General features: G+C 56.1%; 1 protein-coding gene across 13 annotated transcripts in view; it reads left to right on the forward strand.

Moving 5' to 3' along the window:
- Positions 1-2,249: 2,249 nt before the first annotated feature.
- The window catches only part of TCF3 (transcription factor 3), an 85,715-nt gene continuing 74,964 nt past the window's right edge, over positions 2,250-13,000 (forward strand). For 2 of the 13 annotated variants that reach the window (XM_071452140.1, XM_071452142.1), the window contains exons 1-3: positions 2,275-2,589; positions 4,675-4,776; positions 11,857-11,929. In XM_071452140.1, the coding sequence (XP_071308241.1) occupies positions 4,702-4,776; positions 11,857-11,929 (148 nt within the window). In that variant the 5' untranslated portion in view covers positions 2,275-2,589; positions 4,675-4,701. Of the gene's footprint in view, positions 2,590-4,674; positions 4,777-11,856; positions 11,930-13,000 lie in introns of all 13 variants that reach the window. The other 11 variants (XM_071452144.1, XM_071452139.1, XM_071452141.1 and 8 more) reach the window with 9 other exon arrangements.

Consider the following 13,000-nt stretch of genomic DNA (forward strand, 5'->3'; position numbering starts at 1 on the left):
CACAGGGAAACCCAAACCAGCGCTGCTGACTGATGAGCCTGGAGCTGCCTGGGCAGGGCAGGAGAAGCAGCTTTAGCCAGGGAGAACAGCCCAGCTCCTCCAAGATCCCTGTGTTGGGATCCAGGGTGGATGCAGGTGAACCCCTGCCCACACCTGCTGCAACCACATGCTTGTGCCTCTGCTCCTGCACCTCCTGAACCACAAGTAACTGGGCAAAGCACCATCCATCCACCCCCATGCTGAATCCCAGCTCCTCAAAAACCCACTGGAGAAGAGGTGGGGGAAACAGCTCACAGGACCCTGGGGAATGATACAAACTCCCTCACCCCAGAGGGCCAGACAGACACACATTCCACGGTCCCACTGGCACCTTTGATCCCAAGCACCTGCCAGGTGCTTCCAAGTGCCAGCACCGGCTACAACAGCAAAGTGGGCAGGGAGATGGGTGGGGATGTAAGGAGTTCTATGGGTGACATGAACAGTGGGACCCAGGGCACTTGGTGACACAGAGCTGCGTTATGGGGTCACACGTTGGAGAGAAGGGATGGGAAACCACAGGGGCCTAGATGAGCTGGAGAGGAGGGATTATGACAAATCATGAAGTCCAACAAGTTCAATGAAATGTTCTGCACATGGGTCAGAGCAGTCCCAAGGAAAAGCACAGGCTGGATAAAGAATGATCAGGAAAAGCCCTGGGGAAAAGTACTTGGGGTGTTGGTGGGTGAGAGGCTCAGGCTGCCCCTGCCATGGGCACTGAGCCAGAAACCCCCCCTGGGCTGGGCTGAGCCCCCAGCGTGGGCAGCAGGGGAGGGGGGGATTCTGCCCCTCTGCCCCTGTGCTCAGGTGAGACCCCACCTGCAGAGCTGCCCCAGCCCTGGGCAACAGCAGCAGGAGGACGTGGAGCTGCTGGAGCCAGGCCAGAGGAGGCACGGAGATGCTGCAAGGGCTGGAGCCCCTCTGCTCTGGAGCCAGCCTGGCACAGCTGGGGCTGCTCACCTGGACAAGAGAAGACTCCAGGGACACCTGAGAGCCCCTGGCAGGGCCTGAAGGGGCTCCAGGAGAGCTGCAGAGGGACTGGGGACAAGGCCTGCAGGGACAGGAGCCAGGCAATGGCTCCCAGTGCCAGAGGGCAGGGCTGGATGGGATCTTGGCAATCAGGAATTGTTCCCTGGCAGGGTGGGCAGGCCCTGGCCCAGGGTGCCCAGAGCAGCTGGGGCTGCCCCTGCATCCCTGGCAGTGCCCAAGGCCAGGCTGGACAGGGCTGGGAGCAGCCTGGGACAGTGGGAGGTGTCCCTGCCATGGCAGGGGGTGGTACGAGACAAATTTGAGGCCTCTCCGCACCCGGCCCGCTCCGAGGCGACTCCAGAATGTCACACACGGACTCTGCATCCCAGCCCCGCTGCACTGCAGGGCCCGGCCGGGCCGGGTCGCAGCCGCGCAGGCCGGTCCAGGCCTCAGCGCTCCCCGGTGCCCCCACACCGGGGCTGCCCCGGCCCTACCACCCCCGGGGCTGCGCTGTGCCGGGGGAACCGCCATCCCCAGCGGCGCGGAAGGTGCCCCCGGGGCCCCCGAGGGGGCGGCGCGGCCGGGCCACGGCCGCCACGCAGGTCCCGCCAGACCCCTGTGGCCTCCCGGGGGGGGGTTCCGGGGGGCGGCGGCTGCCAGGCAGCAGCTGCCGGGCGGGGGCTCCCGCGGCGGGACCCCCGGGACCCCGGCCCTACGCGCCCTACCCCGCCGGGGGCCCCGCCGGCGGCGCGGGGGGAGCCGAGCTGTGGGCGGCGACGGCACCCAGCGGCCTTCCCCGGCCCGCCGCCCCACCCCCCGCTCGATGGGCGGGGACCGCGACAGCCCGCGCCCTGGTTGGCCGCAACACCTGCCAATCACAGCAACAGGACATTTCCATTGGTTAGGGCCGTGCTGCCTTATCAGTCCATCTCGCGGAGCTCCGTTGTCGTCACCGTCGCTGCTCGCCCAGCCGCCCGTCCCCCTCCGCTAGGAAATATAGTCCCCGCCACGGCGGTGCCCCTTCCGCGCCGCCGCCGTCGCCACCGCCCTGTTGTGCCCTCCCGGGCGCGGTCACGCGCGTGCCGGTTCCGCGAAGCCCGCGCGTGGCGGCATCACCCCCCCGGTTCCCCGCTGTTTGTGCGGGCGGCGGAGCGATACGGCGGGGGCGGGGCGAGCGGCCGCGAGTCGTGAGGGCGTGCGGGGGGGAGGCGGCAGAGGCGGGCGCGGGGGGGAGCCGCCGTCGCTGGTGCTGCCGCCGCCGCGCGGGGAACTATGCAGGGACCGCGGGGCGGGCGGGCGGAACAGCGGCGGGAGGCGGAGCGGCAGCGGCGGCCCCGGCGGCAGCAGCAGCAGCGTTAGGGCCCGGCCCGGCGCGGGGCGGGGCCGCGGGGCGGGCCGGGGCGCACGCGCCGCCCGGTGCGGGGCGATCGCGCCGCTTCGCTACATTGTATCCGCCGGCGGCGGAGAACAATAGGCGCCGCCGCCGCCCCCGGGCCTGGGCGCCGCGGCCGCCCCCGCCCCCGCCGCGACCCCCGACACCCTTCATGCGCTTCCCCTGCCCCGGGCGCGCCGGGCCTGGAACAGGTAAAAAACAAAATAAAATAAAATGTAGGAATAATAAAATAATAACCAAGCCAAGCCGGCCGCGCCGCCCTGGGGCTGCGCGGAGCGGGGGTCCCGGCGCAGCGAGCGCGGGGGTGCCGGAGCTGTGGGCGCCGGTGCGGAGGGGCTCGGAGCGCTCGCGGTGCGGGCGCGGAGCGGGACGGGACGGGCTCGGCGCTATTGTCCCCTCGGCAAAGTTTGCCGGGGCCGGGGGAAGGGGGGCGGCAGCGGCGGGGCGGGCTCGGGGGGCGTGCGGGCCACGGGGAGGGGGTGCGCGGTCCCCGCCGGGGAGGGGGGCCCGGTGCTCGGTCCTGCCGCGAACTTCAGCCGAGCACAGCCCGCCGCGGCCCCCCGGGGGTCCCGGAGCCCCTTCCCGGCTCGGGGGCTGCGGGAGCCGCGGGACCCAGCGCGGGGGCGGCAGCTTCGGCTTTCCACCCCCGGCAGGGAGGGGAGGCTCGTGGGGGCCGCTTCGCCCTCCTGCGCTCCCCGCTCTGGGCGGGGGCTGCCGGCCGGGACCTCCCTCCCTACGGCATGGGGGGCAGCGAACAACTTCAGCCCCGGCCCGCGGCCGTCCCGGGGCAGCCGAGCCTTTGTCCGGGCTGGGGAGGGACCCCGGGGGCGCGGACACTTCGGGGAGGGGGTCCTGGCCCGGCGCCCCGGCCCCGCGGGCTGCTTTGGGGTCAGAAAGTGTGCGTGGAATAAATAAAAATAACCCTCCCAACCTGGCTTTGGGGCGGCCAAGGGTTTTGTTCACGTTGTCCCCGGGTGCTTCGGGGGTGCAGGGTTTGGGGGGCTGGGAAGAGATGTGCCCTCCTCCTTCCACGGTTTCTCCTGGGTCTCGTGTCCCCCCAGCACCGCTTGAGGCACCGGGACAGAAGGTTGGGAAAGTGGCTTTAAAAACACTGACCAGATGCACTGATGACACTTTGAAAAAGGCTTTTCAAAGAAAATGAAAATAAGAAAAAAAAAAAAAAAAAAGAAAATTCCCGGGCTGTTTTTTATAGTGGTGAAGGCTTTTTACACGCTGGGCTGATTTCAGCCTTTTTTTATGAAACTTCATTGAAACGTAGTGGCTGATCCTACAAACACTTTGGATCGTGTGGAGTTTTCTTTTTTTTTTCTTTTTTTCTTTTTTTTCTTTTTTTTTTAACCTTATGATTAATGAGTTAAATTTATTGGCCAGCTGCCCTTTGTAACCATGAATGAGTTCCTAAAAAAAAGGCCAAAAAAAAAAAGGAATCTTTTATCTCATCCCAGGCCTCTCTTCCTCCCTCCCAAAGAAATATTTTTCTATCATAGCTAGCTGGCCAAAAAGATCAATCTCCCTTTTGAAAAAAAATAATCTGTAAAATTAGGAAGAATAATATTTACCTATCTTGCAAGGTTGCCTGGAGGGCTTTATTTTTGCAAAAACACTCCGAAAACAAAATTTTTTTGTTTCCAGCCCCTTTTGGGAGTGGAGAGGTTCAGTTCTCACTGAGCACGGCCTGGCTGGGCATCCCCAAACACAGCCCCTGAAAAAGCAGCTGCAGGTGCTCGGCGACCCGAAGGAAAGAGCTGTAACATCAGACTTTTTTTTTTTTTCTTTTCTTTTTTTTTTTTTTTTTTTTAAACAAAACTCGGCAAGGACAAGAGAGCCTCCTGCGGGGAGCAAGTGTGGGGGAAGGCGAGGGGGCGAGCTGAGCCAGACAAGCGCCTGAGTGATAACTTGCCTGAACCCTTTGATAAATGAGTTCACTCTTTTTTCTCCCCCCCCTTTTTTTTTTTTCCTTCTTTTCCCCCCTTCATTCGCCACACGCCAGGAACAGAATTGGCCTGAACTAGTGGAATTGGCAGCAAAAAACTAACATACAAGTGTGTCTGGTCAATAGGAGGCTTGTTCCTGCCGCTGGGTGCTGTGTGAGGACTCCGACTGTGCTCTGGCCCCAGAGTTGGACGCTGCAGACACGCTCAGGGTTTTTCTTTTCTTGCCCCTCCACTCTGTCTTTTTAAAATATTCATCAATGGGGTGGGTAGTTTGCTGTAGTCATTAAAATATCTCTCTCCCCTCCCCCTCGCTTTCTGCAGGACTGCCACTGTTGAGTCTGTGGGAATATGAATCAGCAGCAGCAGAGAATGGCTGCAGTTGGGACAGACAAAGAGCTCAGTGACCTGCTGGACTTCAGTATGGTGAGTGAGTGCGGCCGGGGGCTGCGCAGCCCCGGGGCTGGGAGCTGCACAGGGGAGGAAATGTGAGCCTGTAAATTGGACATGATGGGTTTCAGATGTGCCGTGTTTGTGTGCGTGCACATGTGCTGCAACTTGTTTATTTTCAAGTTAAAGCAAAGCCTCTGCCCCTCCTCTCCCCCTCTTCCCCTCAAACGTGTGTTGTTCCCTCGCAGGGAAGGCAGAGAGGTTTCTTCTCTGGATGGGAAATTTTGGGGGAATTAACAGAGTTGTGTGTTCTCTGTTTAAATGCTCACTTGGGTGACTGTTTCTGCAGCCATGCAGGGATGTAACTTCAGTAGCTGATTAATCAAGCTTTTTTCCTCTCCCTAGATCCAGACTATTAAACTTTTGCTCCCACAGGTTATTTTGTCACAGTTTGAAATGTGTCCAAGCTCTCCAGCGCATTATTTTTGCAGGAGTTGGACACTTGTGCTCCCCATGCTCTGCTCTTCTGTATCCTGGAAACCTTGAGCTGCATTTAGGAGCTGTTTATTTTCAAAGAAACAGGACCTAAGAGTTCCCCCTGAAGGGTGTGCACAGCTCGGAGGGAGGAGAAGTCCCTTTAGTCACAGCAGAGCGGGGTTAGTCCCTGGCACATCCCGCTGTGGCACTGCCAGCGCTGCTGCCTCTCCTTGGCAGGTGACTCGTGGAGGGCAGAGCTGCTCTTCAAAGGCACATAACTGTCTGTTGGGCTCCTCTGTTGTGTGCTGCACCCTCATGGCACTCCAAGCCTGTGCCTTGCTGTGGAGATAAGCAAACGTGCTGCAGAGATAGAAACAACAGCTCCAGGAGGGGGAATGGCCCTGAGAGTCACCCCAGCCCGGGTCACCCAGCCCACAGCCCTGCTGGGCTGATGTTCCTGCCCCGTGGAGGAGAAGGGACAAAAAGTGGTGGTAGAGCTCGGGTCACCTGCTGTCCTGGTGGCTGTGGCACCTGGGGGTGTGCTGAGGCTCGTCTGCTTTTCTGCATCCGCACACTGAGGTTCAGCCCTGGGAAATAAAGCTTTTTCTCCAGCTGGGGGTTGTACCTGTCCTGACAGGGCTCTGTGCTGCAGGGGGCAGGGGGGTGTCTCTCAGCCCCCCAAGAGCAATTCTCCTGCAGGAGAGGCCCAGTTCTCCCAGTTTCATCCTTCTACTGGGAGGCTGATTCTGTTAAATTGCTGGTAATGGGCTTTTCTGGCAGAATGTTTTAAAGTGGCTACAGGGACTGCAGTGATGGTATCCCTGTAAAACCAGGAATCTGTTCAGAGTTTTCTGTGGTTATTTGTCCCTCTCAGAGATCCTGCAGGTTGGCAGGAGCCCTGGGGCTTTCCATCAACTGCACTTGGAGTCAGTAACCCAGAATCTGCTCCCTGATGGGGGCTGCAGCAGCTCCTGCTTCGCTTTTTCTCTTCCTTGGAAAAAAATCAAATCCCATTCACCATTTAGAGCTTTAAAAAAACCCCAAGACCTTATTTTCCAATTTAACCAACCATCCTCATTTGCATGCCTAGAGCTGTATTCCCAGGAGGAGTCTTGACCTGGTCCCTCTGTCCACAAATGTTTCTGTCCTTGGAGGTGAATCCACACCAAAAAGGTTAAATTTGGGGTTGGATTCAATGCTCTTGCACTGCTGTAATTCTGGGAAGGACCAGAACTTATCCTGTGCTCTCCAAGGCTGCTGTGGGGGTGCTGGGGGTTGCTGCTCACAGCACCAGGGCCTGTGGATGTCATTTGCCAGCAAATGACTCGAAGATGTTCCCTGCAGGATCCGTTGGCCGATGGGCTCCGGCGCAGCCTGGACTGCAGCCAGCTCTGTTTCACAAACCCTCATCTCCACACACCCTTCTCCTCTCTTTGCATAAAGGGAATATTAACAGCTCTCCTCGAGGATGAGGAGCTGAAATGGAAAAGCTTCCTAGAGAGTAGATGGGTCTGTTGAAGAGGTGCTCCATGGTTTGCTCTCTCTGTGTCCTTGGGATACAGGATTTTTGACCACAAAGCTCGCTCTTTCAAGCGTATTTATATTTTTCTTTGAATAAACAGGAGTGGAGCATTGGTTCAGTAATCCTCTGCAGGAGAGTAGAGAGGAGGGAAAAGTAGAGATACTCAGAGCAGCTGGAAGCATTTGCTTCAGATCAGTATTTTGATTCCTTTTTTCTAGGAAAAATGTGTTCAGCCCCAGCAGTCTGTGGTCCAGCCCTGCAATGTGTTTTGCTGTGCAGGGAGGGAATTTTAAGGCCCTTAGGGGGTGGCATGGCCTGCCATGAGTTCCTGGGGTCAGTAAATGACAGGGTTGTGTGAGATGCTGAAAACTGGGCTTGCAGTCCTCAAAGAAGAGACTCATCCCTCTTTAATAAATAAATCTCTTGGGTAGATATTGAACTCCAAAGCACTCAACAAAAGCTTTGTGCCACTGTAATTTGCCAAAAAGGGTGAAAATCAAAGGAATCAGTAAGTGAGCAGGAGTCAAAGGAAAGGCCCAGTGATGGTTTGGGGTGTGCATGGCAGCACACTTGCCTCTACCCCCAGATAAATTGCCTTTTCTAATTACCCCAAAGTGCAGGTAATTTGTAAGCTTGCCTTCACCACTGCTCCCTGGCAGCAGGCCCAGATGGGCTGCCAAATCTGGAGAGGAGCTTTGGAGAAAACATCCTGCCTATAGACCCAAGTGGGCAGCTCAGCCTATTGATTAGGCTGGGCTTTGGTGGCTGCCAGGCTTTGCAGCTCAGCCTATTGATTAGGCTGGGCTTTGGTGGCTGCCAGGCTTTACAGCTCAGCCTATTGATTAGGCTGGGCTTTGGTGGCTGCCAGGCTTTGCAGCTCAGCCTATTGATTAGGCTGGGCTTTGGTGGCTGCCAGGCTTTGCAGCTCAGCCTGATGGGCACAGCCTGTGTATGGGGGAGCTGCCCTTGGCCTCTGCTGTCAGGAGATGCTCAACCACAAGGACTTGGAAATGAGGAAAAGGGTCTTTCCCCCGAGGCTGCTGAGCACTGCCCAGGCTCCCCAGGGAATGGTCCCAAGGCTGCCAGAGCTCCAGGAGCATTTGGACAGCGCTCCCAGGGTGGAATTGTTGGGGTGGCTGTGCAGGGACAGGGGCTGGACTGGGTGATCTTTGTGGGCCCCTTCCAGCTCAGGATATTCCAGGATTCTAGGACTTTTTGTAGTTACTGGTTATCCCAGGCAGTGTCTCAGCTGTGCCAGGGCTGCTGTGCAGTGGGGAGGTGCCACCCAGGTGTCCTGGCTGGGCTGGGCTGCTCTGGAGGACAGGGACAGCCCAGGCAGGGGACAGGGGAGCAGAGCAGCCCTGGGGGTGTTGGTGCCACCGAGCGCCAGCCGAGCTGGGAGCGGCCGCGTGCCAGTGCCAGCCGGGGGCTCTGGCAGGAGCGAGGTGCTGTTAACAGCCATGATTATTAGCAGAGTATTAACCATATGCTGCAGGGAGCTGCCTGGCAGAGGGGGTTTCTGGCTCGCTGCAGGGTGGGCAGGGGCTTGAGCAGTCACACAGGACCTGCCGCTCATCGCTGCTCCCGCTGCGCCGCGGCTCCCGCGGCTCCTGCCCCGCATCCGGGGGTGGCAGCCAAAGTGCTGGCAGCAAGCAGGGCTGGAGCAGCTCCTGCTGCTCTGCTGGACAATGCTGAGGCCGTGCCCTGCTCCGGCCAAGGCCCAGCGCCTGCATTTCCATGGTAAAACTCGGAGTTCTATCCAGAGTGAAGCAGCTGTGGAGTTTAAAGTTCGACTATACACACACAGGGGGCATTTGGGACTGTAGACAGGAAGGTCTGTCTTAAGTGAACATGTATAACATGTCCTGCTGTATGTATTTTGAGTCAAATTCCCTCTTCTCCCCAAATTAACAGCTGGATGCTTTCCATGCTGCAAAATAGATTTCGGGTTTGGAGTTCAGGCCTGAGGTTGGTTCAGCCTGGAGTTCATCAGGTGGGAGAGGAGAGAGAATGAGCACTGATTTAATTTGAAAAGAAGTGCACTTCTAGATGTGCACAATAAATGACATGCTGCTTGATGTTCCTCGTTCCTGGCAAATTCCCTTTCTTTCTTGGGGGTTGCTGTATGAAGTGTGGGGTCTCTTGCCTGTAACCTTCTCAGGGGAGGGTGCAGGCATTTGGATCTTCTCATGCTCTGGATTTGCCTCTTTTACCCAGGGAGAAATGAAGGGAGAATAAATTCCTTGGAAGGGGTGGAAATTGAGCTAGGAGGGAACGAAGAAGTTGTCACCTCTCAGGGAGGTTGGAGATAGGACTTGAAAAACCAAATACATCAACTTAAGATAGGGGATTTTACATAACCGTTCAAATCTACATTATTCAAATCTAACAAAAGCCAACTAATGACCCAATTACAACTCTTGAGAGCTCATGCCTGGGTCCCTCAATGCCTGGGTCCCCTGGTAGGTGCCAGCTCCGGTTCATCTCCTCCCTCCCCCCAGTTTATTTTTAAAGCAGCATTTAAAAGCAGAAAGGAAATTTGCAGTGGGTGGATGAACTTTGCCTCTGAGCAACACACGCCAGCGAAGGCACTTCACGTATGACTTGTGCCGGGCTCCTCGGGGCAGCTTCAGCCCACACCACAGTGGAAAAAGAGGCTGGGAGCAAGAAAAAAGCCCAAAACGCCTCCTGTGGTTGGCAAGTGATAGGTGTGGAGGGGTAATCTGGGGTTCTCTGCTCCCCATCATCCCTCTTTGACATCATGAGGTTGTGCCAGGCCTTGGCATGGAGCTCGGGGCAAGGTTCTTCCCCCCGAGGCTGCTGGGCACTGCCCAGGCTCCCCAGGGAATGGTGCCAAGGCTGCCAGAGCTCCAATGGCTCCCAGGGGTGTTGGGGTGCCTGTGCAGGACAGGAGCTGGGCTGATCATCCCTGTGGGTCTCTTCCAGCTCAGGATATTCCAGGATTCTTTCCTTTAGCATCTCTACTTGCCCTGCTGCAGGAAGGGGTCCATGACTCCTAAATCCCCTGGGGAGGGAGAGCAGGAAGGTGTTGCATCAGCCTCAAAACCTCTCTCCAAGCAGTTGGAGGAGGGGAGAGGTTCTCTGGGCTGTGGGGGGGTGTTTTGGGGGTGCTGGGCATTGCTGTCCTGGGGGGACACTCCTGTTCTGCACAAGCAGAAGGTGCTGGGTGCATTATGGAACAAGGCTGTTCCTTTTCTCCCCTCATGTTTGCTGCTCAAACCTTGCACTTTTCATCCTCAGCAAGTGCTGAGCAGAAATGCTCATGAAAAGAGCCAGCAGTGCCGTTTTGGGAGGGGGGGTTTGTTTGTTTGTTTGTTTGGGGTTTTTTGTTGGGTTTTTTTTGTTTTTTTTGTGTGAGTGTGCTTTTTGCTAGTCAGTTCATGATGCATCCCTTCCCCCCTGCTCGCACATGCAGACCTGCCCCTTGCCACTTGGCAAAAAGGGAGTTTGATCTCAATCTTCCCTACCTTGACAAGAGGGAGTGAGCGCAGGCAGGGTGGGATCAGCCACCTAAGTTCAATTTTCAGCACGATTGGAGATGTTTGCAGAGCCCCCCTGCGAGGGGGAGGGGATGCAGGGAAGCCCTGCAGCAGTGCAGAGGAAGGTGAGCTGCAATCTTTGGGGTTTGTTTTTATTTTCTAGCCCAACTTCCTGAGGAAACAAAGCTCATCTGATGGTGGGGCTGCTGGGCCACCCCAAACACCTCGGGGTGAGCAGCAGCCTCGGGGCACATCTGAGGGGGCCGGGGGGCTGTGTGCAGGCAGGTGAGGGCAGGTGTGTGCAGGCAGCTGGGATGAACACTAAACACTGTTTACACCTTCATTTAAATCTGTGTATAAAACATCTACACCCTGCACATGCATATATATGATCCCAAATTTGTGCTCTTTATGAATGGCAGTTGGTTCCTTAACTGCTCTCTTTGCATCTTTACCACATTTAACTGTTTTTTGTTGGTTTTTTTTTTTCTCCTTCCCAGCATTTGTGAAAACAAAGCTGGGCAGACGGTTCTGTACAAAGGAATGTTTCTGACCACAGCCAGACATCAGCTATGTCAGGGCATGAAACGTTGCCTTTCTGTAGGCTCTTGTGCCATTACATTGTTTAATCTTCAAAGCATTAAACTTTTGAGTTATTCAGACATTACAAAGCTAAAAATAATAAAAATTCAAATGACTTGGTGGTGAAAGTATCTTGAGTAGAAAAAGGATATTAAAATGTTAATTCACTAAGCGTTTTCCCACCAGTTGTTTTATTGGCTGGAGCTCCATTTGTGTGCAGGAGAATTAGTTTTCTTTTCTGCTGCACGCAGGTGCATGTAAATTATTAAATAGCAGCCTCTGAAACTCTCCCAACTTTTATTAAAAATATTTATACAGGTTAGGTGACGAGGTGTGTTTTTGAGGAAGCTCCTGGCAGGAGAGGCTCAGTTGTGATAATGAAGCTGTAGTGATAGAGCAAACAAGTCCCCAGAGTGACTAATTCTGTGAAATATATTAATTTTTAAATCCTGAGTAACTGTATTTGCCCTTGGAGCAGCTTCCTCTCCCCAGGCCCCAGGTCTGTGTCAGGTCCTGGTGCTGCTGGAGCCCCTAAAGCAGCAGGGTGGGAGCTGCTCCATGAGGATGGGGGCTCATCTGTGAGCCCTTGTCCTGCCCAGGCACTGCACGTGGCTGGAGGTGTGGGATGGGAGCAGGACTCCTGTGGGAGCTGGGATAGTGAGGGATAAAACAGCTTTGCTGTCGTTATCCTGCTGGCTTTTTATCAATGGAGTTGGCCTTTCCCAGGGCTCACCTGTAGCCAGGGTGAGCAGCTTTGGCATGGGATGTTGGTTTGGACCACGGCAGGGATGCTCCTGGCTGGTCTCCAGCTGCCCCTGCAGAAGCAGGGGTTGTACACGAGGGAATGTGTGTGAGAGCAGGGCTGGGCCTCCCTCCTGAGCGATGGAGCAGGGACACCAGGAAAGGTTTTTGCATCAATAATGGGCTGCCTTCCCCTCCCCTCCCCCAGTGTGACCCCTTTGCAGCAGCACAGTAAAACCAACATACTGAAATCTCTTTTCTCTTCCCTTCTCTCTCATCTCCTTGTTTTTCTAGATGTTTCCCTTGCCAGTGGCTAATGGAAAAAACAGACCCACGACCCTTGCAAGCACTCAGTTTGGAGGATCAGGTACTGTCATCTTGTTTTTCCCCTTATACCATAATGTTTCTTGCAATAAATTTGTGTTTGGTTCCAGAGACACCATAGAGGAGGGTGTTCTGTATTTTGGTGATGTTTTTTTTGGGTGGTGCTCTGCTGCTGTTTCTCTGGATGGTTTCCTTGTTGCTCCCTGTGTCTCTGGGTGGGCAAAGCTGCTCTTGCTGAGCTGTCTCCCATTAAGATGTTGCTGCCTGAGCTGGAGGTTGTTGTCCCACTGCTCCAGGAGCCTGGGAGCAGACAGGGCTGCTCTCTAAGCTGCTTAGATGTGTCTGCACTGCCCTGGAAGACTTTTGCTGTTCCCTTTTGAAGATGGGTGGTGGTGGCTCATTCCTGGCACACTCTGGGGATCTGCTCCATGCAGCCCCTCCAGCAGCTCACTGCTGTTGGGTGGGATCTCAGCATTCCCAAAGGGATCTTGCAAAGCCTTCCAGGGTGCCAAGAGGGGAGCAGGGATGCCAACATCTGAGGGCTTTGGGAGCAGGGCAGTGGAGAGGAGTGGGCTGGAGAAGTGGCTGCAATTGGAGGCTGAAAATGTGCTGGTTGGTTTGAGGCTCAGGGGGAGGATTGCTGGACAGTGCTGGGCCAGGGTTTTAATGCCCAGGGAACTGCTCTGTGCAGGGCTCACACAGCCCCTGGCACGAGGGAAGTTCAGCTAATCTGCCCTCCTTGCTGAATACTTTGTGGATGGTTAAAACTCGACCTTCCCTGTGCAGGGAAACTCCTGGCTGTGCTGTGACACTGGGAGCATCCCAGAGACTGGGCTGGGATTTCTAGAGAGCAGCTTTGATGCACCAGTGGGGCACTGGGAACCTGCAGCAGCAGGGTGGGAGCTCTGCCCTGCCTTGCCCTCCTGCTCCTGCCCTCCTGGAGCAGGCAAATGTGATGCTCTCCAACTGAGCTGTTTAGCTGCGTGTCAAGATGGTTTTGAGCAAACACTTTGGCAGGGAGGGAAGCTGTTGAGTGGGTGCTGGAGGAAATTGGAGGGGAGAAAACTCTCGGGTTAGCCCAGATGGAAGCTGATCTCTTCAGCGAGTGTTCCTT

Source organism: Agelaius tricolor, unplaced genomic scaffold (genome assembly GCF_023055355.1).
Source record: "Agelaius tricolor isolate 1412-34295 unplaced genomic scaffold, bAgeTri1.0.p SCAF_33, whole genome shotgun sequence".
Lineage (NCBI taxonomy): Eukaryota > Metazoa > Chordata > Aves > Passeriformes > Icteridae > Agelaius > Agelaius tricolor.